General features: G+C 42.8%; 1 protein-coding gene across 1 annotated transcript in view; it reads left to right on the top strand.

Moving 5' to 3' along the window:
- Positions 1-253: 253 nt before the first annotated feature.
- Positions 254-26,139, top strand: part of LOC102388665 (probable phospholipid-transporting ATPase IM) — a gene marked incomplete at its 5' end in the record, with an annotated part of 37,838 nt that continues 11,952 nt past the window's right edge. Inside the window, 8 exon segments of the mRNA XM_014527494.2 lie at positions 254-418; positions 2,749-2,860; positions 4,229-4,334; positions 9,053-9,200; positions 14,767-14,950; positions 15,792-16,015; positions 24,636-24,719; positions 25,324-25,569. Coding sequence (XP_014382980.1) covers positions 254-418; positions 2,749-2,860; positions 4,229-4,334; positions 9,053-9,200; positions 14,767-14,950; positions 15,792-16,015; positions 24,636-24,719; positions 25,324-25,569 — 1,269 coding nt within the window.

The following is a 26,139-nucleotide window of genomic DNA, read 5'->3' as shown; positions in this document are numbered from 1 at the left end:
GTGGCAATGCTGATGCATATGATGTGTGGGCACTTTTAATTAGTGCAGCTCACTAATTAAGGTGCCTGGTGCCATGTCCTACAACATGTGTAAAAATGCCCACAGTCTTTAAGGTGCCACTCTGTCCTTCCTTCTGCCTAGCATCAGATTAACAGGGTTAATTAGAGAGAGGGAAGAAGACAGAGAAGTGCCTGAAATGTAGATATGACTTTGTTCACATACATACTGTCTATCTTTTATCCACATTTGCTAGGAGTTTGCAGGAGAAGGCCTTCGGACGTTAGTCCTTGCCTACAAAAACTTGACTGAAGAGCACTTTAAAGAATGGTTTAAAATACTTCAGGAGGCAAAGACTTCAGTAGATAGCAGGGATGAACAGCTTGCTACAGCATATGAAGAGATTGAAAGAGACATGATGGTATGTTCTTAGAGACTTAGCATTTGCAAGACATATTAGGAAGATGTACTATGTTACAGAGGGATTCTTTTGTGTTCTCTTTCAGTACTTTGCTACAAACAAGGTTGTTGTAGGCCCGTAATATGCTTCGCTGTAGTGATGATTGATTTTAAGATGTTGGAAGCAACCATGAGAGACTTGCTCTATTTAACTGACTCACTTCAAATAAAAATAATCTTTATTTATTTCTACCTCTCTAAGGGCCAGGTCCCCTCAGATCTATATATGCACTACTTATAATCAAGGATGAGTTGAACACATGTACAAGGGCCACATTTGTTTCAGTCTTCTGGGCCCACAAGTGACTTGAAATTCCCTTGAAATGTTGCACCCTGACTTTGTCGTGATGATGTACCCTGCCAGTCTCTATCCTATATTAAAGTTGAAATACATGTTGTATCCCAATCTGATAGCACAAATTTAACTCCTTTCTCATCCTTTGCATTGCTCTATAGCTACAGTGACCAAGATACAGCCCATGGAGTTATGTCATCTGGTCCGCAGGGCTCCCACAGGTCTAGAAATTTGGTGGTATGTTGAGTGGTGCTAGCATGAATTGCTGGGAGCCATTAATGCTGTTGCTGCTTGTCCTGCTGCCACATTTCAGGACCAGTAGAAAGCCCAATGGGCTGGATCTAGAGTGCAGGACTGAAAGTTTGGTGGTGGAAGGAGCAGTGGCTCTTGGAGCTGCAGCAGTTATTGTTGCCAGTGCCAAATTCCAGCCCCTTTGACTAGATGACATGGTTCTCTATGTATCAGATCCAGCCCATGGCTCAACCCCCACAACCAGTCTCATGTCACTAGATTGGCCTGTAGTTTGGCACCACTGCTAACTGTCTTTCGGTGAGATTTGATATGGTTATATATAGCTGTATTAAGAAAACAGAGGCAACAAGCTTCCAGCTAGAAGATAATTATGATAAATCTGATGATGCCAGCTAGCTTGGCAAGACAAGGATTTGAAGGGGCCCCCTCCCTCCCACTTTGAGCAGCCAGACCTGCACTGAAATGATATATTGTATGGTTCTGATAAAAATTGCACTGTAGTTTGTTTTAGAGCAGAGGTGCTCAACCCCCAGCTCATATGTCAAATCTAGCCTGGCAGAGGCAGGCAGGCAGGCAGGCAGGCTTTGGGGGCATCCAGCCCCCAAAGCTCTTCCAAGGTCAGAAAATTTGGCAACAGGGGAGCGGTGGTAATTAATAATGCCACCCCTCCCCCACTGCCAAATTTCAAGCCCTGCACTGCTGGGTTAGGGCTAAACCATGACCCAATCCCCCTGGATTGGAGGTGGCCATGCCCCCTTCTCCCCCTTTTCCCCCACATGGCTGGATTGGGGCCAAGCCATGCCCCCTTGATCCATGTAGCCAGATTGGACCCACCAGCTGGATCTGGCCCTCAGACAGACTGGGCAGTGCTCATCCAGGCAATGGGGCAAAAAGGTTGAGCACCGTTACTTCAGAGGTAGGCAGTTTTTTCTTTGTTCTCTATAAAATTGTGAGATTGAGCGTAGTGCATTATAATAAAGTTTCACTTGACTTTATAGGCAGGGACAGAAGTGACAATTTTTGCCTGATCTGGCCCCTGAAAGCACTCTACAGTCATGACCAAATACAAGTGCATGGCTGCAGGACACTTTTAAAGGCTGCAGGACACTTTTTCAGTCCCATGAAAATCTGAATCCTTATTACATGAGGGTTCAGATGAAGGCACTCTAAAGTGAACCACCCTCAGTAAATTCTGTCTGCACTTGCTGGGAGCAGGGCTCAGCTGACACAGCCCAACACTGCTCCTGGTGCTGTTTTCAGAATGGGGGGGCAAGGAAGAGAGTGGAGGGAGCTCATTCTGGTGGTTGCCTAGCTGGTGGTAGAGGGTGGGGCGGGTGATTGGAGCCCCCCACACCTCACTTTAGTGTTGCTGGGGAATGCCCAGAATGGACCTCCCTCCCCTGCCTTCTCCCCCTCTCCCCCCTTCCTGAATCAGCATGGGAGATCAAAGTGGGGACAGAGCTATGGGAAGAGGCTACAGGCATGCAGCCTCTCTCCTTGGATCAGCTCCAAATTGGAGCTCAATCCTCCACCCTCCTGACCCAACAGCTAATATCTGTTGAGTTGGGAGGATAGGTCTAACTCATGGCGCTTTAGCTACACTTCTGTCTGCACCTTATGTTCCATGCATTTTACCTGTCTAAAACTATTTTATTTATATTCTTCAGATTTCTTGATTTCTTAAAATATTGTAGTGATTTGCAGAGTTTGTCTAATGTCTCCTAAATGTTCTGCTTCCTTACTAGTTACTAGGTGCCACTGCTATAGAAGACAAATTGCAAGAGGGAGTTACAGAAACCATTGCTAGTTTATCACTTGCTAACATTAAGATCTGGGTTCTAACAGGAGATAAACCAGGTAACCATTAATACATATATATTTTTTGTTAGTGTAACAGATGGCGATGAATTCACTGACACTTGCATAGTTCCTTTGCACACAAAGTAAGGGGATACATTGCTTTAAACATTATTATTTTCTTTTTATAATCTGGGCTCTCTGGCAAAAATAAAACTATTAATATGTGTCTAACTAGATGAAAGGATCACTGAGTTTAAATGTTGTCATTTTCCTCAGTATTTTAGAGGTGTAGCCATCAATGTTGTTTTCTGGAGGATCCATTTTCTTATAATAGAGCCAGTTCCAATTTATGCAATTGTGATGCCCCAATCATGAGATTCAGATGCACCACAAATAACTGAGATGTGCTTATATTTTTCATGTGTTCTCCTTCCTCCTTTCTTACAACCCTCAATCTTGGTATTTTAACATATATTTCATGAAAAACAATGATTCTTATTCACCCCCTCTTTGTCTGAGTGATGGTATAGTCCAGACTTTTTGTACCAAGTATAGAATAAACCAAGCCTGCCATGTCATACTTCATAATTGTTCTCAGCCAGTTTGATGCACCTAGTTATGTGGGGCTAGGCCAAGAATCTGGACTGGCATCTTTCCTACCACCTGTTTTTGCTTTGACAGATCTTATGTGCAGCTGTAATTAAATTCTCTGTTGACTTTTCAATTCTCCTTTACCAGCCTTAGAATTTGCCATCTTCTTTTTGTGGGTTTTTCTAAAAACTTCTCCATGTAGTTAATTTTTTATCCATTTCTGGTTATGTATTTCTTGTAGTCTGTCTAGTATCTTATTATAAGTAAGACTATTGATTTAATTTGAGGGCTTTATCTGTCTTTTGCCATACAGTTTGCTGTCATAACTTACTCCTCTTCCACATCATTCTCATTTGCCCTTTAGCCCTTTCCCTCCATTCTTCCTTTCACCATAAAAATGTTTGCATCCTATTTCATGTTCAGTAACTTATGCTGCGTTAATATTCACCTATTCTTCCTAGTCAATACCTTAGATCAATCTTTGTCCAGCAAATGATGACCTTGGGCAATATATTTTGCTTTTTTGTGCCTCAGTCTTTCCTCCCAGCCTTGTTGATTTTCTAGTTTTTTGTTTCTATGGACATGCAATGGATCTCCCAGTATATATTCGTGGTCCTTTTCACAATGGAACCCTCTAAGCATTACTATATTAAAAATAATAGACCCATAAGAGAGAGTGCAGATTTATTAAATGCTATGCAGTAAAATATATTAGACAATGACTTTCATTATGGTAGTTCAGTATTGTCAGTATATACTGATGATGTTAACACTGAAATGAGTACCAATTTAATTAAAAATATTTTAACCTAAACTGGTATTTATGGCCCTCAGAAACTGCTATGAACATTGGTTACTCCTGCCGTATGCTCACTGATGCCATGAATGAGATATTCATCATGTCTGGCCACACGGTGATGGAAGTACGTGAAGAGCTCAGGTAAAGGACAGTATTTGATTGCTTTTACCACTGGCAGAAGGAATATTCCACTTGAACTCCCTGCCTTTGGAGTCAACATGCTTTTCCTTAAGGTGCCATGTGTTAAAGTTCTGTCAGTTTTAGTAAGATTATGCAGAATTATTTGTGTGAAAGCAGTAGCCCAAGAGCCACTAATCTCTAGACTATGAGCTGAAACTTTGGCAATATGCCCCTCTTTATTGATCGGTGGGAAGGTACCTATAATCATACATTTCAGTTCTGGCCCATTCCTGTTCCTTCCTTCCACATTACTTTATGCTTAGAGCTGGAGATTTTTGGAAAATGCAGTTACCACTTCATTTGGAATCGGAATTGTCAGCAATTTTTCTCTAGATTAGGCCCTGTAATAATAATTTGGAGATTTACTGTTCTAATTTGTGCTGACATAGGCATAGGTCTTTGTTTCTGTATATTTGTCTTTCACATGCACATCTGTCTTTCTCTCATACATTAGGGCAGCTGGGAATTCTAAAATGAAACACCTATATGGCAGTATGATTTTCACTGTTGGTGATTTAAGCAAATTTCCTTTCTTGGAATGGATTTTAGTGCAACATAAATGATTAGAAGATTGTAACAGCAGAGTTAGGAACTATGCAGATAGCACTGCTAATATATGATCCTTATTGTCCTGCAGAAGATTCGTTGTTGTTGCTTTTTCTTTTTTAAATATAGGAACAAATTGTGCAGGCATTTAAGTATGGGCTGGTAGTAATAAAGACAAATATAGTACCAAGCTTTGCATATAAACAGTGTTCTTGCCTTCCCTATCTCCTTATCCTGTCACTTTTCCCAGCCAGTTCTAGTTCTTTTCCCCTGTATCCTAGCTGCTTATTAGATATGTTGTCCTTCCTCCCCCTCTCTAACCTAGTTTCCCCTCTCCCACTGGTTTCCTGCCACTTTCCATTTCCCTGGCTCTCAGTCCTAATCACCCGCCAGCTCCATTTTTATTTCTGTTAGACTTCAGCCCCAGCCTCCACCCTGCTTGCTCTACAACCCAGTGTTCTCCACCATAATATCTGAAGTCCTGCTCTGGTCCTTTCTGCATTTGAGTCAGTAGACTTCTACCTCTATACTGCCAGCAGGTTCTGGTGAACCAGCTGAGAGAAGCAAAGGAAAGTCCCTTGGATAGTTCAGCTTCCCTGGAGATAGAGCGTGACCCATCACTCTTTGCATGTGCATGGTAACATCTTTACGGTGAAATAGAAGAAAATCCTAATTTGCACTTCAGCCTTCTTTGGAATAGGCTGATAATGAAGAAGAAGTAATTAAACAGGAAACCCACAAGTATAGTTGTTTTTAAGAAACATATTTAAGAAGTCTGCGTGTCATTGAAGCTCAAGTTGTGTTTAGAATTGTTAAGAATAGTGAGAATTGCCTATGCTGACTTTCTTGCAAAGTGAATATGCTGTTGCTTCAAACTTTTAACTTTTTGGTTCAAGAAATGGGTATTGCCTGATCTGATGTTCTGAAACAAAAAGTCTCTTTCCCACATGGCAAAGAGATTTTAAGTTCCCTTTTCCAGATGGTGATTCCTGAAATTTATTATAAAGAATTCCTGATATTAGAATCATTTCCATCACAATAAATTATGTTGTCAGAAGTACATCAGATTTATGTCACTGCAGGATCCAGTAGAAGATTGTCCTGAGCTCAAATTTAATATTGATATATTTTTTCAGTAAGAGAGAAGATGGGCAACAAAATAATGGTTTTTTTTAGCATATCCTCTTTGTTCACTTTTGTGCCAGCAGGCAAGTTAGTGCTGCATATTTCAAAGTATGTGTAACTGGCCTTCATTTCAGGCTGGAGTCATCTTATATTTCCTTTGTTGCCATTGGAATGGAATGTGTTGGTTGTTTCTAGCTATGCTATTTCATAAATCAACCACCAAGTGGCCTTCAAAGAACAAAAGAAAACACACCCTTTTCTTGCAGACCAATTGCATCATGGTTATGGTTCTAGCTTCCATTGAATAATAGCTAGATTGCTCTTGAATTAGACATACAGCATAATGATATACTGCAAATGTGAACTAAAAGTGTGGCTTTTAACTTTAGGCCTTTTACTGCCTAAAATTTTACATAATTTTACATAAAATTATACAATTTTTACATAATTAAGAAAGCCCTGACCTCTGATAATGTTGATTTTAAAGTCTCACTCAGAATGTGCCTGTTATTTAGAAAATATCTTATTGTCTGAACCAGTAACTAAAAATGTCCTTAAAAATAAACAAACACATTTATCAAATATATTTCTTATATAAAACATTGCATTTTGGAGTAGGAAGCTCAACTCTAGGATGAATTTCTTTTAAGCTCACAGACGTGTTCAGACCAGTTTTTTAAATTAATTTAATCTGTTTTCTGTATCTAAGAAGATAAAATTAAAAATACAAAAATATTCAGAACTAAATATTTTGAGATACGAAAAAAAGGAAAAAAATCAATTTTGGACATCTGAAATATCTTTGATAGAAGCTGCCTGTACTATCTTGGTCAATAATAATTAAAAATTAGAAGGTGTGAAAAATAATAAAGTTTAATTAGCATACAAAAAAGATTATTTTCAGAATTCTTGTAAATAAAATTTTATTGGTTAATCCATGTCAAATGATTCTTTTTATACCACTTATAGTAGGAGTTCTTTAAAACTCAAAAATAAAACATCTTAGCCATAAATAAATCCCCAATTTAGTGAAAGCTTCAGCATGAATGTAACTATGCATAAGAATGGCCTTGTTGAAGTCAATATTATTACTGAAATCTTTGTAGGATTAGGGCCTGTGAAATGTAATCTCATGGTTTACTTCCGAGCATATTTCTTAACAGGTGCTATCAGTGAAGGAAAAACCATGTATATATGATATAGTAATATGACCCATATATTTCACCCCTTTAGTCTCTTTGAACATATCCCATTAAGTATGAAGCCCCGTGCTTCTTTATCAAGGCAGGGATCCCATAATTCTTCCATTTTAAAACTCAGCCACAGGCTCCTTGTGGAACAGCTTTACTTACTGAGCAGGTCCACCTGGGTTCAACACCTGGGGTGTGGGCTCATGTAAATGATTAGATTGTCCCAAATGCAGTTTAAACTCCTAGTGTATAGAAGATGTACATGCTCATTAAACTAGTCATCAGTAGTCTACCAGTGGTGTTCAGTGACAAATTGCCCTTCTTAAATATCAGTGTATTGCTTAACAATAGTAACAAAGCATTTAGAGAAAAACAATAGACAATCAATTTATCTATTTTACCTAATGTTGTGATATCCTGGCGGTACGTGTAGGGGGACCTTATTTAAAACTCAAATGGGTGCCGGTGTAGTCTAGTTTCCCACTATAGCTCCATAACTACTTCATCTCTGGTGAGTGAGAGACAGAGTGTGTCCCTTATATTCCAGCCAACATTTCTTTTATTGCTGTCCGTTCCTACCATTTGTCTTCTCTGGACAAAATCAGCCTGGTAGACTCAGCAGGAGGTCAAGCCAGTGCCTCTGCTATTGTCCTGTGATAACCCTCTCGTGTTTATCAAAATGGTTTATATTGAGTTATTTCCCTTTCTTCTTGTTTTTCCTGACAGCCTGGTGTTAAGCTAACCTAATATGTTCATGCTGCAAACACACCAATAACCAGGCAACATACAGTATTCATAAATTAAAACTGAACAGCTCTAGATAATCTGATAAAGCAAGCACACTGCTGTGAAAGCTTATGCTTTTTATAAATCTCTAATTTAATCTATAGGATGCTAATTTGCTCTCCATTCTGCCAGCTTTATATCAGTCATGTGATGTACAATCCAGCAAAATTCTTTAAAAAGTGAAAGTAATCATCCTTCAAAATAATCTAAAATAAAGCAGTTGAAAGTAACATGACAAACCAAGACGAATGCAACAATAATAAAAAGATCTCAGACAAAATACAAATCTATAAGCAAGGAAATAACATAATCCATCACTAAAATGGGAGAATAATCTGTACATGGACTATTCAGTGATATCAGACAGATTGAGCTCCTAATGGGCTCACTCTTAATAATTGCAGATGTCAAGCTCAGAGGCAAGGTGGAGATGATAGCAAATCCCAGATGCCACCTTGCCATAGGTTCATTGACTAGATTTCATTTTAGCATTGGTTTGGGCCTGTTTGCTTAGGATACCTGCTTTTAAGTAAATTTGTAAATGGACTTATAGTATGGTTTTAACAGGTTTGAGGTTATGCTGTTCTGTAACTATATGTGGGCTGGTATGTATGTGTGCACACACATGTTTAAAAGTAAAGGGACTTTTGTTGCACAGAGTCTCTGGACAAATATTTTCCTCATATTTTTTAAATATCCTTTACTCCTCTAAATGTAACCACAGTATTTGGTGTGTCAAACCGATCCTTTTCTTGAAGCCTGGAAAATCTTAATACCAAACTGATGATCAGTCAGTCAATTCAAACTCAGATTAAGCATGCTATTTAACTCTTAAATTATTTAAAGCATTCAAGATGATTCTCTTCCCAACTGCTTAATACTTACCCAACAGATTTCCTGGGAGTTAAACATACTACAGGAGCCTCACCATTTGAAAGAACTGTCTTCCTCGGAGAACTGAAATTAGCTCAAAATCATTCTCTGATTAAAGTTTTTAGGTGTCATATACAATTTTTGTCTTTTTCTTTTAAGGAAAGCAAAAGAACGTTTATTTGGACAAAGTGAAGGATTTTCCAATGGTCATGTATTCCGTAAAAAAAAGGAAAAATTAAACCAGGGCTCAGTTTTTCAAGTAACTGTCACTGGTGATTATGCGTTAGTCATAAATGGACATAGCCTGGTAAGTAGGTTGTTTTCAGGTTTTGTCCTTTCCTTCCTACTTTAAATAATTATATCTTTTTTTCTGTTAACAATGACAGATTTCTCTTTGAAATCCAAAACTGTTTCATAAGAAAGTCACAAAGAAAGCCTGATAGTTGCAAGAAACAATTAGAAATTAATTACTTATTAACTTTTGGAATCATATGGAAAAGATCAAATTAGTAACTCTCCACAGCTTTTTTTAATCACAGCCATAGTGGGAATGGCCCCATAGCAAGAACTAGTTCACACAATCTTATCCCTTCTTAATTAGAAATAGACCACTGCTATTATTCTTTAAGTACTTGTATGAGGGGAGTATCACAGATCAATGCCAATTAATTAAAAGAATGCAACTAGGCAGCTCAAATGCTGTTATTTTTTCCCCTGATGTTTGCTGTTTGAGAGCACAACCTGACCTTAAAATAATTACTTCACCAAATTAATGTAATTAAGATACCTCCTGCGAGTTTTTGAAATATCAGCATTTTACAGGGATGCCAAAACAATTTGCTTTGATTAAGAAATCTGGTTCTTGTCATAACAGAATAAACTTACATTACTTTAATGTAGTTCAGGTTCAAAATCTTGAATAAATATCAAAAAGTTCTGTTTTGCTTACATAAGAGGCTTTTAAAAGCTTGGGCTTCTTTTTGGAGAGATTAGTCCCACATGAAGATACATGATGATTATAATGCTTTCATAAACCTTGATCTGTACTATAATTTTTATGGGTTTGATTTTGAAATGGTGCTGCTTTTGGATAGGAAAATACTAAATGGAAATATGAATATTTATATAAGATTTCCCCACAGCCATATCTGCCAACTCTAAGTGCACATGACTCTATTCAGGTGAAATCAGATATAATAAATGTGTTATTTTCTATAGTATGGAAGGCTGCAGGCCTCAGGTTTAGGTTAGGTTACATTACCCTCTCAAAAAGAAAGGTTATCTAGCCTGCAGAAGCCATCTCTCTTTTAGGGCGCCTATACACCTACATCAAGGCTGCTCTTACATGCTGTAATTACAGTGTGTCAGAGAAGACTTGATTAATTGAGTCTCCTGGAGCGCAGTAATTACCACATCATGTGTAGTGTCATGTGTATCAGCATCCCCGTGCTGAAAAATGGCAGCAGGGACAGTTTAACTAAAGTTTGTTCGAAAAGCTTTAGTTACAGCTCCCCTGCCACCATTTTTCAGTGTGGGGATGCTGATATATGTGAGAGCCACTCTAATTAAAGTGCCCCTTCCCACACCTCCCAGAGCACATGAATAAGTGGCTTTACATGCCAATTTGTGATTTTAGTACTGTTTCACAATTGTTCATCAGCATGGGTTTAGAAACTAGAATCTGACTATCAGCTCAGCTCAGAACGTTATGGAGACAAATGCCATCACTGACATTAAGGATAGGACTACATATTACATATTACAATGCAGTGCCAGATGGAGATACCCAAGCTGTCTCTTAATGAGAAGGTAGAAGTATTGTATTAATTCAAGCAGAGTGATAAGCAGGGATTCAGGTTTTCCATTTGCTATGGAAAAACATGGATTTTCTCCCCAACATTTCTACACTAATAGCAGGGTGTGGGGCTGCAGCCAGGCTGGACCAGCTCCAGGCAGCAGCTGCCTCTGAGGCCCAGTGGGTAGGACCCAGAGTGGGAAGGAGCACCAGGCTACTATGACAGCCAACATGAGGTGCCCCCTTCCCAGTTGGCGGCAGCAGAAAGACAACTTGGCACTGCCACCACTGCTGCATCTCACCTTGGTAGCCGTGGCATTGCAGCACTCTCTCCCATTCTGGGTCTTGTCCCCTGGACCCCATAGGTGGCTCCTGCCCATAGCTGGTCCAGCCAGGCTGCAGCCCCACATCCCACTGTGGGTGAAAAAATCTGGGGGGGCACATGCCCCCTTTGAAACCCTCTGCTGCATCACCTGTGCCCCCCACCCCAATGTGTCACCTGTGCCCTCCTGCCCCACTGACATGTTGCCTGTGCCCTCACCCCCTCTCTATTCCTCACACCCCACCCTTCCCCATTCGCCACACACCCACATCCTTCCTCACACTGGGGGGCTGATGCCAAGGGGGCAGGGGCCTGTGTTGTCGGGAGTGAGGGGTACTGGCAGGGTTGTGGGGGCTGTGGGTTGGGGGTGAGAGGCAGGGCATCGGCATATTGGGGCTGCTTAGCATCACAAAGCAGCGGAGGGGATGGGACAGACAGCTGCAGCTGGACCCATATCTTGGTGAGCAAAGGGGGCAGGGGGAGCTCTGATTTTCTATGACAAAAACCCCCAAATCAAACGCCAAAATACATAGGTATTAAATTTATTTTATTATAATGATTGAGGCACTGATAGGCTTCCAAACTGCTTTAAAATTGTAATAAATAATTGTGTTCAACTCTCTCTCACACACACACACACACACACACACACACACACACACACACACACACACACACACACACACACACACACACACACACACTGCATTTCATTCTAATTGCAGAAAAATGCAGATTTGGGGTTTTTAATCAGAGCATTTGGTATTTCCCCCCCTTTAAATCAAAGAATTTCGGCTTTTTAAACAGAGAAAACTAGGATCCCTGTTTCAGTGATAGCTTAAGTGCTAGGAACAGTAGCCACATTAGCATATCACTGATAAGCTAATGTGGCTAATGTTCCTAGCGCACAAGCTAGTTCGTCAACAGCTAGCTCAGATTCTCTGCATAGTACTAAATTATAATGTGTAGGCATATCCTAACATCCTTGCTGCAAATCTCATCACAGAAGCAAAGCAATGAAAGGTAAACATTTTTTGTTTGTTTTGATAGTTTAAAATTACAGTTAAAAAAAAAAAAGATAAATTTTATCTTCAATCTTTTGGGCCATATACAGGTACTTTGTTTCTATTGCTTCTTTCCTGGTACAAACTAGGAACGCACAAGCATTCATTTAATTTCTCCCAAAGGAAAGATGCCCCTTCTGGGAGAAAGTTCTTCAAGGTTAAAACCTGGAAGATCTCCCTGGCAGGAGAGTTTCTCTCACAAGGGTGAATGCTTGTACACTGTTTCACTCCCTCCTGGTCTGGTCTGGGACAGGATTGGAGTAATTGTTCGGTTCCCAACCTCTTCCCCAGACTGGGGACGGTCCAATCTCAGGAATGGGTTGTGGGGGCCTTGTCCCACTGCTCCAGCCTGGTATGGGGACAGCCTGATTTGGGGACTAGCCGAGAGACTTTGTCCTACTGCTCTGGTCCTTACCTGGGAAGGGAGCAGCTACTGTTGCTCCTTCCTGTGCTTCCTCAGATCAGGGACTGCTTGGTCTGAGGAAAAGGCAGGGGGCTTTTCTCCACTGCTCCGCTCCCTTCCTAGACCAGTCCAGAAGGGAGGTGGAGCAGTGGGGCAATGCTCTCCACCTCTTCCCCAGACCAGCCAGTCCCTTGTCTGGGGAACTGGCTGGGGGGTTTACCTAACTGCTCCACTCCCTTCCTGCTCTGGTCTGTAGCAGGGGAGTGAAGCAGTAAGAAAAGACTCCTCATGCTTCCCCAGATTGAGGACACCCAAGTTTTGGGAACAGATGGGCAGTCTTTCCCTGCCACTCCACCCCCTCATCCTGGGAACACGGGGGAGTAGAACAGCTACTACTTCCTGCAAATCCACCATATTGGGACCACCCCAGTCTTGGGAAGGTGTGAGGAGCCAGTGAGAGGGGGACAGTTGTAGGCTCAATGCTTGTACTACTGCCTCTTCTGGAAGTGTTCCTAGCAGTGGAAATTTCTGAGAAATTAGAACTCGCCACCTGTTCATGGCCTTTGTTTAGGAAAACCAAACCAAATTAAAAGCAATCTGTTCATATCTCAGCCCTTTTCCCTGGGGGGTTTCACAGACTTGTATGCACTGTTGCTGCATCAGGTCATGATGCTGGGGGACTGAAATATGCCATATCTCTGCCCTCCATACTCAAGTGTGCAGGTATACTCCAAACTGGAAGTATGTTAGTGAGGCTGCTTGAGGCTTGTCTGTCTTCAGGACTCCCGAGTCCTTGCTCTTTAGCAGGCTTGAAAGTGGATACTGGAGACGAGCAACCCTATTGGAAAATTTATGGATTTGAAGTATGTCTATAGACTTTTTGGGCAGGATATGTTTAAAACCCTAGTGCTGGGACCAGCTACTGTAGCAGGATACGTCCTAAAAGTCCTTAGATGACTGTCTTTCCTCACTTGTGTATCTTCGTCTGACCTATAACCATAATATCTAAGCATATAATCTGCAACCAGGGGCAGATTCAGGATTTCCCAAAGAGGGTGTGGGAACAGTAACATGCACTACAGGTTGCCTGCTGCTGCTTTCTCTACTGCTCCAGGGCAGGGATGCTCCAGACCCAGCTAAACTGAACAGGTGCTGAGCTCAGCTGGGAAGGGAACAGTGCCAATGATGTGGCAGGAGAGTAGTTTTCTCCAGTGTGCCCAGAGCAGGCCCAGAGAAGCAGAACACCATCCATGCTTGCTGCTGTTGTCCCCATCCCCAGCTGAGCCCAGCCCCTGTGCAGCAGGCAGGAACAGCTTTGGGGTTTCTCTGTCCCAGGACATCAGGGAAAGTTGGGCAGAGAGAGGTGGTGTGCCTTTGAGGATATTCACATGTTTTAGGGACTTCTAAAAGTCCCATGGTGAAATCAAAAAGGAGGGGTACAGCCACACCACTGCACCCCGCTCTGGATCTGCCCTGGCTTGTAACACTTCTCTCTCCCTTCCTCCCTCTTGCTTAGGACCTTCAGCAGTTATGTCTCCTCTGATAGTCCAGTGAAAATTTTATCATACACTAAATAAAACTCCATAATATATAGAAAAATGGAAATATTTTATGCAGTTTTTGTGTCCCTGGCTGCATGCCACACATGATTAAGTCAGCAATTATGTATCTGTACAAAGGAGCAGGGCAGACCACAAGTGCTGGCCAGATGCTCTGTAGTGAAGGTTGGCAGCATACTCTTGGGTCTCAGTTGTGAAGTGCCTCCATCAGTGCTGAGCCACAAAGATTCACAGCCTGTCTGCATCTGAATGTCCATGCAGCTGATTGTTCACTGGATTAAATCTTTCTTTTTGATTCTTATTAAATTGGTTGCAAAGACAAATGCTTGTCTTTTACAGCTGTAATCTGTCCAATGTTAGGACAAGTTTTTGGTTTTTTTTCCTTATTCATACTGTATTGTATATGTACTTGCTAAATCAAATGTTTTACAATGAAATATAGATTGTACATTAGTTTTCACTGTGTGTGTTAGGATTATATGTGATAAATATATAGATATATTTACTATATGCACTTAACGAGACACATATTTTGCTCTCTGGCAGATGTGATAGTATCTACTAAAGCTTCAGTTGCTTGAAATACTGGTAATTCTGAAATTAGTTACTTTGGAAAGAAAATATAGTTTTGTACTGCATTTGTCTGCAAAGAGTTCTCAATTCCTGCACAATATCATGTTTTCTACTGATTATAGCTACAAAGCCAGCTGACTGACCTTGTCTGTTGCAGGCTCATGCGCTTGAGGCTGACCTGGAGAAAGAATTCCTGGAAGTTGCCTTCATGTGTAAAACGGTGCTTTGTTGTCGAGTCACTCCTTTGCAAAAATCACAAGTTGTGGAGCTGGTTAGGAAATACAGGAAAGCAGTCACCTTGGCTATTGGGGATGGAGCTAATGATATTAACATGATTAAAAGTAAGAGCATGTTTTATCGTAAAGTTCTATTAAAAGCATTAATACAAATATCAATGGTATGCTAAGGTTTGCCTGATAATGAACTGATATTTATATGTGAATCTTCCCAGGCTGCCCCATTGCTTAGCGCAAGAACAAGGCTCCACCATATTTCTTTATCTTGGGCTCTTCTGTTAAATCTAAATAAATAACATAGTTGAATGAACTGGGGATCCCCTAATGGCTTACCTTTGATCCTGATAACAGAGAATTTCTGATTTAACAGATGACGCCCATACTTGAACATGTACCCATACTTGAAATGGTTCTTTAATTGCTTTACTTTGCTCATTGACTCTGGGGAGATAATTGCAGTCAAAACTACTGTATATTAAAAAGAGGGCTAACCCTTCCTAAGTAACTGAGAATGAGAGGAGACTGCACAATTCATATGAATTGTCCTGCCAAAGCTAATTTTAAGGTGTTCTCTGTAATTTAATAACTGCCTTACAGTTTCATTAGATCAGGCTTATATTATTACATTGTAAACAACAGTACCTTCTAATCAACATTAATTATTTCTCAATAACTAAACTGTCCTCTGGGGTAGATTAGTAAATTGACATCTTTAAAAACAGTAGTAATAGATTATTAACAACTTTGATAAAATTATACAGTAAAATTAATAATAAAATTATGTATGTGGAGCTGGAAGCAGGAGCCCAGCAGAGACTGTTAGTGGAACCATCTCCACCTGGGTGATCTGGAACCTTCCCTCTGTATTATTTGCTGCTGCTCTGGGCAGGAGCCAAGAGCCACTTTGTAAATACTTAGTAGAGACTTGCTTCTTCTTTACTTGCAGGTGCACACATAGGAGTTGGCATCAGTGGCCAGGAAGGAATGCAAGCTGTCTTGGCCAGTGATTACTCCTTTGCCCAGTTCAGATACCTTCAAAGGCTGCTGCTTGTCCATGGCAGGTGGTCCTATTTCAGAATGTGCAAATTTTTGTGCTATTTCTTCTACAAAAACTTTGCCTTCACTCTGGTGCATTTCTGGTTTGGCTTCTTCTGTGGCTTCTCAGCTCAGGTTAGTACTTGGCAGCTAAGTTTATAAATCAACAAAATAATGTATGTGTTTAACATACCCCATTATTGAGAGGGCTTTTATTTAAGTGTCATCTGCACTTATCAGTGTCCAGGTTTGAATGGGAGGAGGAGCCTTCAGTTTTGTTTGGCTTATTTATTGTTTATTTGGATTTCAGTCTTTTTTTTTTCTTACAGGTAAGAGGTAATAGTCAAATCTGTATTTTAGAAGATGGTATTACAGTTCTACCATCTTCCCAAGAAGCATGACAAGATCTCCCCCAAAAACTTCCACTTCAGTTGATGATACATGTTACATTTCTGAGCAAATGCTCTTTCTCTGTCAGCTGTCACCTGTGGAGTAGACAATCCTACCTGTCAAATTTACTTTTATTCCTCTTGATCCACCATGTATCCCTACCTGAACTTTATTAAATGTTTTTCCATATTAGGCATCTGTGTATTCAAGCAGAAGTTATTGTGGCCAGCAGCTCAATTTGTGGCTTTTAGCTGATTAGTTAAGTGGGGCTTCTTCTGATACACTTAGAGGTCATTTAGTAAATCAGTAGCCAACCCTTTCATTTTTTTAGGTGTGCAAGTCTCTTGTATAGAGAATAGGAGAAGGAAAGTTGGCCTCCTTTGTTTACTTTCCAGGAAGGGATGCGAGGGGTAGTGTCTAAACCTCCAGGCTCCCACATAGTACTGGCACTTCAAATGAAATGCTGGGGCTGAGATGTGTGGGATACAGGAGCAGTGCCATTTTCTGAAGAAACATGCAGTGGGAATGTTGAAAGAGGGAGTCATGACTGAGGCCAGCTATTTTGGCTCCAGAAGGATCAGGAGTTTCCTGGAAGTATGAATAATGGTGGAAATATATTAATCTGAGTTTTGGGAAACATCATTTGTGCTTCTGGGGAAAGATAGAGTGTTTTTAATTTCAGCAATTAAACATAATATTTGGTATGATTTATCAAACAACATGGTTTTAAAAAGCTGTTATGGAACACAAGAACATCAGTATTTTTTTAGAAATACTTTGCCATTTTGGCTCATCTTAATCAACTTAATAATTTAATTTTGCTTTTACATAATTGGCTGTAAGACTTAAGGTTTTCTAGACCTTTTGATTGATTCAATAATAGGGAAAATTTACATAACTATGTTTTAAATAGTAAGCTTTCTTACTATACATTTTTCTCTCAACCCGCTGTACTTTGTGGGATGCACTTAAATAATTTGATGAAAATGAGAAGAGTTTGTTTGAATATTGGTTTTAGATATCTTCTCATGTGACCCTTCCAAAACTGGAAGTCTATAGAATAAAATTCAGGGAAAGGAGATTTCATAGATGACTGATGGCAGTTGTAGCTGTATGATTGGGGATCATTAGCTTAACTACTTATAGAGAATAGTTTTGATATTTGATTTTGTCATTAGAAATTCTCCAAAGCTTGCACATTTATCCTACATTCTGGTGGTTGCACAGCACCTATCCAGTTTAGCTAGTTGGCAGCTCTTGGCATTTGGCTTTGTCTTTTGAATTGTATTTATTATTTTTCATCATTTGATTTTGGTGGGCCTGGAGAACGCAACCAGGACTAGGATGTGTTAGGCATTATGCAAGTATATAGTAAGTGTGAGGCTTGCGCACCTTTTGCCACCCGGCCTGTCGGGGTGTGGCCCCTCCCCTCAACTCGCCCACCGCGACTTTGATGTTAACTGTACTTTAAGAGGGGTCTGCAGTGGAGATCTTTCCTGGGTGGGCCTCCCCTACAGGTGGTGGTACTTACGATCATCTGACGTGATGTTCCACGGGGCTCCGCCTCCCCTACACCTCGTCTACTCGCCAACCGGTTGGTGATGGGTTAATGCTGTCTTCTGGTCCTGTATGATGACCGGGGACCTGTCTACCGGGCTCCCGGCGATCTTTCTCCCCTCTTGGGGTAGTTTTTTCTTCAAAGGAAGTATTCCTCTGAGTAAGAAGGGGCTGTAGGGTTGCCTCCCTTATCCCAGCCCCCTTTCGGGGTCTCCGATGCCTCCTCTCCCCTACCATAAGCAGGGAGCTCCCCTGCTTCCTTGACATCCACTTTTTCTGGCAGCTGTGCAGGTGCTTCTGCCCTGCTTTCTGCACTGCCTGCTTGAGCCATGCAGGCTGGGTTCCCTCCTCCCCATGCCGGAGCCCGACTCACAAGCTGCCAGCCCATGTTCCCTCTCTCTGGCTCTCTCTCCGCCCCAGCTCCAGCGGGGCTTTTAAACTTTCCCACAGTGGCTGGTATGGCCACTGGGATTGGCTCAGCTGTTCCCCGCGCTGGCAACAGCTGATTAAACAGCCAGCGTAATGCCGGTTCACGGGGCTGCGGCTGCGGGAGCGGCTCCTGCTCCGGCTGCTCTGCAGGAGGCACGTTAGCCCCTCTGGGGGCTTTTTCTTGGGGTCTGGAGCCCATGGAGTCTACTCTCTCCCCTTGAGAATGTCGGGGTGCCTCGCCGCCACAGTAAGAAATACTTACTACCTCAAAAAGCTTACATTCTTAATAAGCAAGACAGAACAAGATTAGGAGGAGAAAGAGAAAAAGAAACTAATTTGACTGAGGTCAGTGGCAGAGCTGAAAATAGACTCCAGGTCCCCTGACTCCCAGTCCAGTGTCCTGTTTGACCACAGCAACGCTTGGATAAAACCTTCTTAGCCTTTTAAGCACTCTGGCTTAACTATACTTACTGGTGCTCTGCATTCTGTACTGAGTTCTAGGCCAGTTGCAAATCCTGGTCATAATTTATAAATTCTTTCAGACTTTCTATTAACCTGAACCACTTTTCTATGCAATCTGCCAAAACTGCAGTGAACTGAATGGGAACTTTGACTAGGTCAACCCAATCTGAAATTGTTGGGGTCTGGTAGCAGACATAGCTGATGTATGAGCTATTTAGAGGGCCAGATGACTCTCTTTCATTCCACTAGCTTTCTCTCAGTAATGAAAGTGGCAGAAGGGCCCAGCTTTTAGGCTAAGTACAGACAGTCAAAAAGCCGGAGGCTGAATTGATTAATTTCTCACAGGAGGTTAGTTTAAGCTTCATAGATTGAACTGAGAAGCAAGTGAATAGACATTTACTTTTGATTCTGGAAATGCAGTCATATTACTGCGGTGGCTCAGGCCATATGCTGGGGGGTGCCAGAGCATCCTTCCCAGCCTGCCAGCCAGTGCTGAAGGGAAGGGAGAAAAGCTGGAAGAGAAGCCTTTCAAGGCTCCCCCCTTCCTCCCCCACTCGAGAGGAGAAGGGGGAGCATGGCCAGGCCTCAGCTGGCCCACTGAGTATGAAGTGGGGAGGGTATAAACCCCAACACTGGCCTGCACCTCCCTTACCCAGAGGTCTGCCAGGGGAGGGGGGTGGCAAAACCCCTGACAGACTTTTCCCTGCTCCCCGCTCCAGTGGAGGGGGGTGGGCATGGCCAGGGCCTGGCCTGGGGTCAGCACACTGGGGAGAGGGGGGTGTAAATCCTCTCCCTGGCCCACATGGGACCCCCACTGGGGTCTGTCGGGGGTGGCTGACAAGCTTTTCCCTGCTCCCTGATCAAGTGGAGAGCAGGGGGGGCATGGCCAGGCCCCAGCTTGGCCACGCAGGCTGAGGCAGGAGGGCAGGGTTTAAACTCTGTCCTGGCCCACAGGGGACCCCAGCCAGTGTCTGCTTGGTCACGGGGAGGCAATCCCTCCTAGGCATTTACCTGCTCCTGACTCTGGCTGGGGTTCCCTGCGGGCCAGGGAGGGAGTTTTGACTCCAAGATGAGCATAGGCCAACAATGCGAGGTCATGGTCAGCAGGGCTAACCAGACCCTATCGTGCATCCACAGGTGCATCTCAAGTAGGGCCAAGGAGGTGATCCTCCCCCTCTACGCGACACTGGTCAGGCCACAGCTGGAATACTGTGTCCAGTTCTGGGCACCCCACTTCAAGAGGGATGTGGACAACATTGAGAGGGTCCAGAGGAGGGCCACCCACATGATCCGGGGACAACAGGGCAGACCCTACAATGAGAGGCTACTGGACCTGAACCTGTTCAGCCTTCACAAGAGAAGGCTGAGGGGGGACCTTGTGACCGTCTATAAACTCACTAGAGGGGACCAGAAGGGTTTGGGGGAGACCTTGTTTCCCCTAGCTCCCCCCGGGATAACAAGAAATAATGGCCACAAGTTGTTGGAGAGTAGGTTTAGATTAGACATCCATAGGAACTACTTCACAGTTAGGGTGGCTAGGATCTGGAACCAACTTCCAAGGGAAGTGGTGCTGGCTCCTTCTCTGGGGGGTCGTTAAGAAGTGGCTCGATGCCTACATGGCTGGGGTCACTTGAGCCCAGTTTCTCTCCTGCCCAGGCAGGGGGTCAGACTTGAAGATCTACAAGGTCCCTTCTGACCTTACTTCTATGATTCTATAAACCCCACCACCTCAGCCTGTGGGGTTGGGCTGGGGGCTGGTCATACCCCCCACTCTCTGCTCAAGTGGGGAAGAGCCTGGCAGGGGCTGCTCCCCAGCCCTACCCCCACCCCAGGCAGACCCTGGCTTGGGTCCGGTGTGGGGCAGGGAGGGGTTTTAAACTGCCCTTTCCCCTCTGCCTCGGTATGCTGGCCCAGGCTGTGTCCCCTCGCTGTTTTCTACTTCAGCAGGGGATAGGGGGCAGGGGCACCTGGAAGGGGCTACGTCCCCCACAACAGACCCCAGCTGGTGTCTGGAGCCAGGTTTCCCCCCCAGACCCCTCCTCAGCCAGCCAGAGCAGTGATAGTGCTCTAGCTAGGAAGCAGAGGGGCAGAGCCAACCCTGCTTTGCTGCAACAGATAGTACAGCCCAGGGCTGCAAAGCATCCTGAGAGGCTGGGGGACTGTGAGTTAACTTGAACTGGTGGGGGGGTGGGGGAGGATCTGGGACAGAAGTTCCATAAATCGGTTTCACCTAAATCAGTTCAGTCTGATACTATATCAAACCGAGTGTATCTTAAACTAGTTTCAGCCATTTTGAAAGCAGATTAAGTGCACTGAACTTCTGTTGGGTTATAGATTTGAACCAGTTTCTCATCACTTAAACCAGTTTATGTGTAACTTCTGTCCCTATCCCTAGAGATAAACAAAGCTCTTAATGTATATGCATGGGGCATAGACATTACAATGATTGACACCTTGTGAGTTCCCAGATTAATAAATAAAGGAGCAAGAAAGTATTCTGTGTTGTTGTTTATTTTTAAATTATGGGTTTGAATGGTGTATTATTATTAAATGATGCTGAACACCTAGAAAGTCCAGTGAATTGTTTAGCAGCTCATTAACAACCATTTTGCGGCACTCACTGCATGGCATAAATGTGTGGTGGTTCAGTCTGTCCATTCCTTACAGAAAAGTAAAATATGCTTGTATTTTGAGGACAAAGTATATTTTACTCTATACTAAGGTTTTAAGTATCGGTCCAATATTGGATTGGCACTGATATAAAGAAAATTGATTATATCGGAAATCAGCCTGATGTGGCCAATAATTTGGCCGATAAATGCCCGTGAATGCTCACAGCCGCAGTGCAGCACAAAGGCAGCGAGGAGGACAGCCTGGCAGCTTGGAGAGATGTGTCCAACTGGTAAGTCTGTTGTAGTGGAAGGGGTGGGGGAGGAAAGGGGCATGGGGGTGCAGATCAACACCCCCTGTGGTAAGGGAGGGACAGATTGGGACAGGGGCTGGGGCATGTGGTCAGTTGGAGTGGGGCAGAGCGTGGGACGAAGCCATGGTTTGTTCAGGGGTGCAGGGTGGCGAGCAGCTCCTGCTGCTGTGCACACCCCAGAAGGGCATGGGGGAGGGGGTGTGCCCCCTGGATTTGCGTGGGCAGGCCGGGGGGGCTGCAACTGTGGGCTGGGGCCAGTGTGGCACCGGGCTGTTCCTGGTGCATGGGGGCTACACTTGGGGTGGGTGGTGGCGGTACTGGGAGGGAGCTATGTGGGGACTTTGGTGAAATTGGGGTGGCTGCAGCCCCCCGCCCAGTGCTGCCCGCCCCAAGTGCAGGCCCAGCCCAACCTTCCCCCCCACCAGGGCCACGCTGGAAGAGCCTAGTGTGGCCTTGGCACCAGCCTGCAGCTGAAGCCCACCCCACTCTCAGGCTCAGATCTGGGGCACATGCCCCCCATGGCCTCTTGGGGTGTGTGCAGTGGCGGGAGTCCCCCCACACCCCCTGGACAAGCCGTGGCTCCATCCAGCACCCCACCCTGCCCTGCCCTGGCTGGCCTCATTCCAGCCCCCCTCCCCTCCCTTTCCCCCTCCCTGTCCACCACAACAGATTTACCAGCTGCATGCAGGTGTAACGAAAATCAGATCTGTATCAGCTGATATGCCTCCTTAAAAATTGGCTATTGGTATTGGCCCCCAAAATCTCTATCGGTGCACCCCTAGTTTTGTTAAATAAAAGCTTACAGTGAAATGCTGGTCCCTTTGAAATCAGTGTTAAAGCTGTTCTTGACTTGAATGGAGGTAGATTTTACCCCCAGTTTCTGATTATATGAAAATATCTATAGTGTGCTCCCCTTTTTTGTTTTTCTCACATACAACTTTAATATGCTAGCTTGATATACATAAGGTAGGACCTACTTAAAATAAAGTCCAGACATCCTTATCTCTCTTTTGCATGCCTCTTATTAACAAGTTATGGTTAGGTAAATTACTCTACAGCTGAAAACAGTTGGCCAAATGTAAATAGATTATGCTTTCTCAGATGCAATGTTGAGTTAAAAAAAGCAGTATCATTACTTAAAGTGACATGTGGTATTTCTTTACTACCTTGGGCTGCCTCACACTGTTGCTGGCACTGCTGAATTTAATCACTTCAGGTCTTAAATGATGTCCTCCTGCCTATTCCAGGCAACATGCCTGGTAGGTGGGCTGCACACAGCAGATGTGCTTTTCTGGAATGTGTTCCTTTGGCAGTGGCATCTTTGCCTACAAGATGTCCTCTGAGGTGGATCCATGACTCAGTGGCACTGTGTAGCAGTGGTTGGTTGCATTGTGGTGCCACTTAACTGACTACTTTTGATCTGGTTTCAAGTGTGAGTAATGTGTTTCCTGTTTACAAGTTCATCTAGTCCCAGAGCTTTGAAGACTTGTGTGCAAGTTTATATTTAGCATGAAATTCTGCATTTCCCTTGTTCTCACATGTGCTTGCTATGGATGTGTGTGCAGGGAAGGGCAAACTGGATCAGATAAAATGACTCTCACCTTCACTCTCTAAGTCAGTGCGCCTCTGCAGATTTTAGTTTTGTCTGAGACTAGGAGTTTAAATATGAAGCTACTGCAGGGAAGGCCAAGGGCAGCACAGCTCTATGGACAGCCATGTAGCACCTGGGGCAGTGCCAGTTCCTGTCATGCTGTTTGCAGTAACTCAGTCAGCCACTGCTGGAGCAGCAACTGCTTTTGTAACCTGCTCCCCCACAACAGAGGTTGTGCCTAGGGCTGCTGCCCTAGTCAGCTTGTCCCCGCTCCCCATTATGCTACTGGGGGAAGTTATTTGTACTGTGTTTCTGGCTTGACTGAACCCTGCAGGAAACAAATGTCCCATGAGATCATGAAATAATATCCAACCCAGATTCTAGTCAGCTCTGTGTCAGCTCTTAAGATATTTTGGTGATAGGACTCTTTTCTTTAATGCCAAGATAAGTACCCTAAATATTTAGAACATTGATTAAACTCAAAATCAAACTGAGCAATAGCCACATATTAACATGCTAGGTTTCCTTGGATCCCCAGTGAAGTAATGTGTACAGTCATATCCAGGTATTTCTCACATCTGTGACTGGATCTTCCTACTGCTATATCCCTGCAAGTCAGCCACTACAGAAAGGATGTGGACACCTTGGAAAGAGTCCAGAGGACGGCAACAAAAATGTTTTGCGGGGTGGGGCGTTTGACTTCTGAGGAGAGGCTGAGGGAACTGGGTTTATTTAGCCTGGAGAAGAGAAGACTGAGAGGCGATTTATTAGCAGCCTTCAACTACCTGAAGAGGGGTTCAAAAGAGGATGGAGCTGGACTGTTCTCAGTGGTGGCAGATGACAGAACAAGGAGCAATGGTCTCAAGTTGCAGCAAGGAAAGTCTAGGTTGCATGTTAGGCAAAACTTTCTCACTAGGAGGGTAGTAAAACACTGAAACAGGTTACCCGGAGAAGAGGTGGAATCTTCATCCTTGGAGGTTTTTAGGGCTTAGACAAAGCCTTGGCTGGGATGATAATAGCTGGGGCCAGTCCTGCTTTGAGCAGGGGGTTGGACTAAAGGACCTCCTGAAGTCCCTTCCAACCTTAATTTTCTATGATACTATGATTTGGTGATTTCCAGACTGGATTTAAGCTTATGCCTTTTTTTCTTATGTTGAAGAAAAATGCAGTAAACAAGCAGTTTGTTGGTTATTATATGTGCCTCAACTAAGTGTCGTGAAAAATCATTGGTAATCCCTTGCATACAAAACAGATCACTAAACCAATAAATGTTTTTTCACTTGTTTTCAAAATTCATTTGTTCCATGAATGGGGTAAAGTCTTTTGTTGTTGCAAATTATTATAATGAAAACTTTGGAAATGACGTGTGTGATAACTTGTTATAACCTGCATCTATTTTTCAGACTGTTTATGACCAGTGGTTTATCACCCTCTTCAACATCGTCTATACTTCACTTCCTGTACTAGCAATGGGGTTGTTTGACCAGGTACAATTTTATCTTATTTGTATCATGTCTCAAAAAGAAGCAGTATAATGATAGTCTTCATGCTACAATAAGTCATCTTTAAATGTATATATTGTATAATTTATTCTTCCACATTATCTGCCTCACCTCATTTCAGCATATGCTGGGAATCAGCCCCCACCAATGGCCTCAGCATCAGTAATTACTTCCTGATTCTTTGACTGATTCTGCACCAGCTTTTTCAAAATTAAACTATGCACCAATTGAGGATTTCTAGAATGCAACAAATTCTGGCTGTAATGCTGTTCTGAGTTGGATTTTTCCTCATTTCAGGCTAAAGTAGTAGAAATGTAGTCCTTGGTGACTCTCCCACCCCTTTCTAACCATCATCAGAGAAAGATAGCTGTATGGCATCTCTCTTGCCCTGCCAGAAAGGCCAAAGGGATAGAGTGGGAGAAGGGAATCCTATCCTCTGTCTGTAAGCACATTTCAGTTATGAGACTATATGATCATCAAGGGAAATTTATTCTTCCCTTTGACATGAATGTCTCCACCTAATCTGTCATATAAGTTTTTATTTTGTGCCATTATTAAAGTAACACTCTTTTCATATTATTTTTTATAGGATGTGAGTGAGCAGAATAGTATGGATTATTCAAAACTCTATGAACCTGGGCAACTAAATCTACTGTTTAATAAACGCAAGTTTTTTATCTGCATAGCATATGGAATCTATACCTCTTTTGCTCTTTTCTTCATCCCATACGGTGCATTTTATAACATAGCTGGTGAAGATGGAAAACCCATTGCTGACTATCAGTCTTTTGCTGTTACTATGGCAACATCTTTAATTATCGTAGTCAGTGTTCAGGTAAAAATAAAGATACTTATTTAGTTCGTGTTTTAGAAGCTTTCTCCTGATTTTTAAATGCAGAAATTCCTGATAAAAGTGAGACTTTCACTTAAGTTTGGAATCATTGAGGAGGTTTCAAAAGTTTACTTACAAACTTATAATGGCTTAAGCTAGGGATATTCATTCTTTTAGAACAACTTCACAAATCTAATGTTTTCCTGGGTAATCAACGAGAATGTGAGATAAATGACCCATTGAGGACTTTTGTGACTTAAGAGAGTCTCAGCAACAAGAAATTTATTGTTCAATGGAAGCTATACTAGAATAGCTTTCTGCTAGGGTTTGAGGTAAATTAATTTTTAAAAAGTAAATTATTCTCCTTCGGTTAGAATAATTGCTGGAAAATATACATTATTTAAATGCTACTGCAAACCCCACAGTAGACTGGGTAGTGAACAGATTCAACTTTTTTCCTGGAATTAGGGAAAAGAACTTGTTACACTATATTTTATCGTCTTTTTCTAACATAAAGACTTTGACCTCCAGACAATGCTGTTTATGGTCTCCAATAAGCCTAACTAGAGCAAT

Source organism: Alligator sinensis, unplaced genomic scaffold (assembly GCF_000455745.1).
Source record: "Alligator sinensis unplaced genomic scaffold, ASM45574v1 scaffold1572_1, whole genome shotgun sequence".
NCBI lineage: Eukaryota > Metazoa > Chordata > Crocodylia > Alligatoridae > Alligator > Alligator sinensis.
Note: the sequence above shows the minus strand (reverse complement) of the source record. Positions and strands in the feature narration are given on the sequence as shown.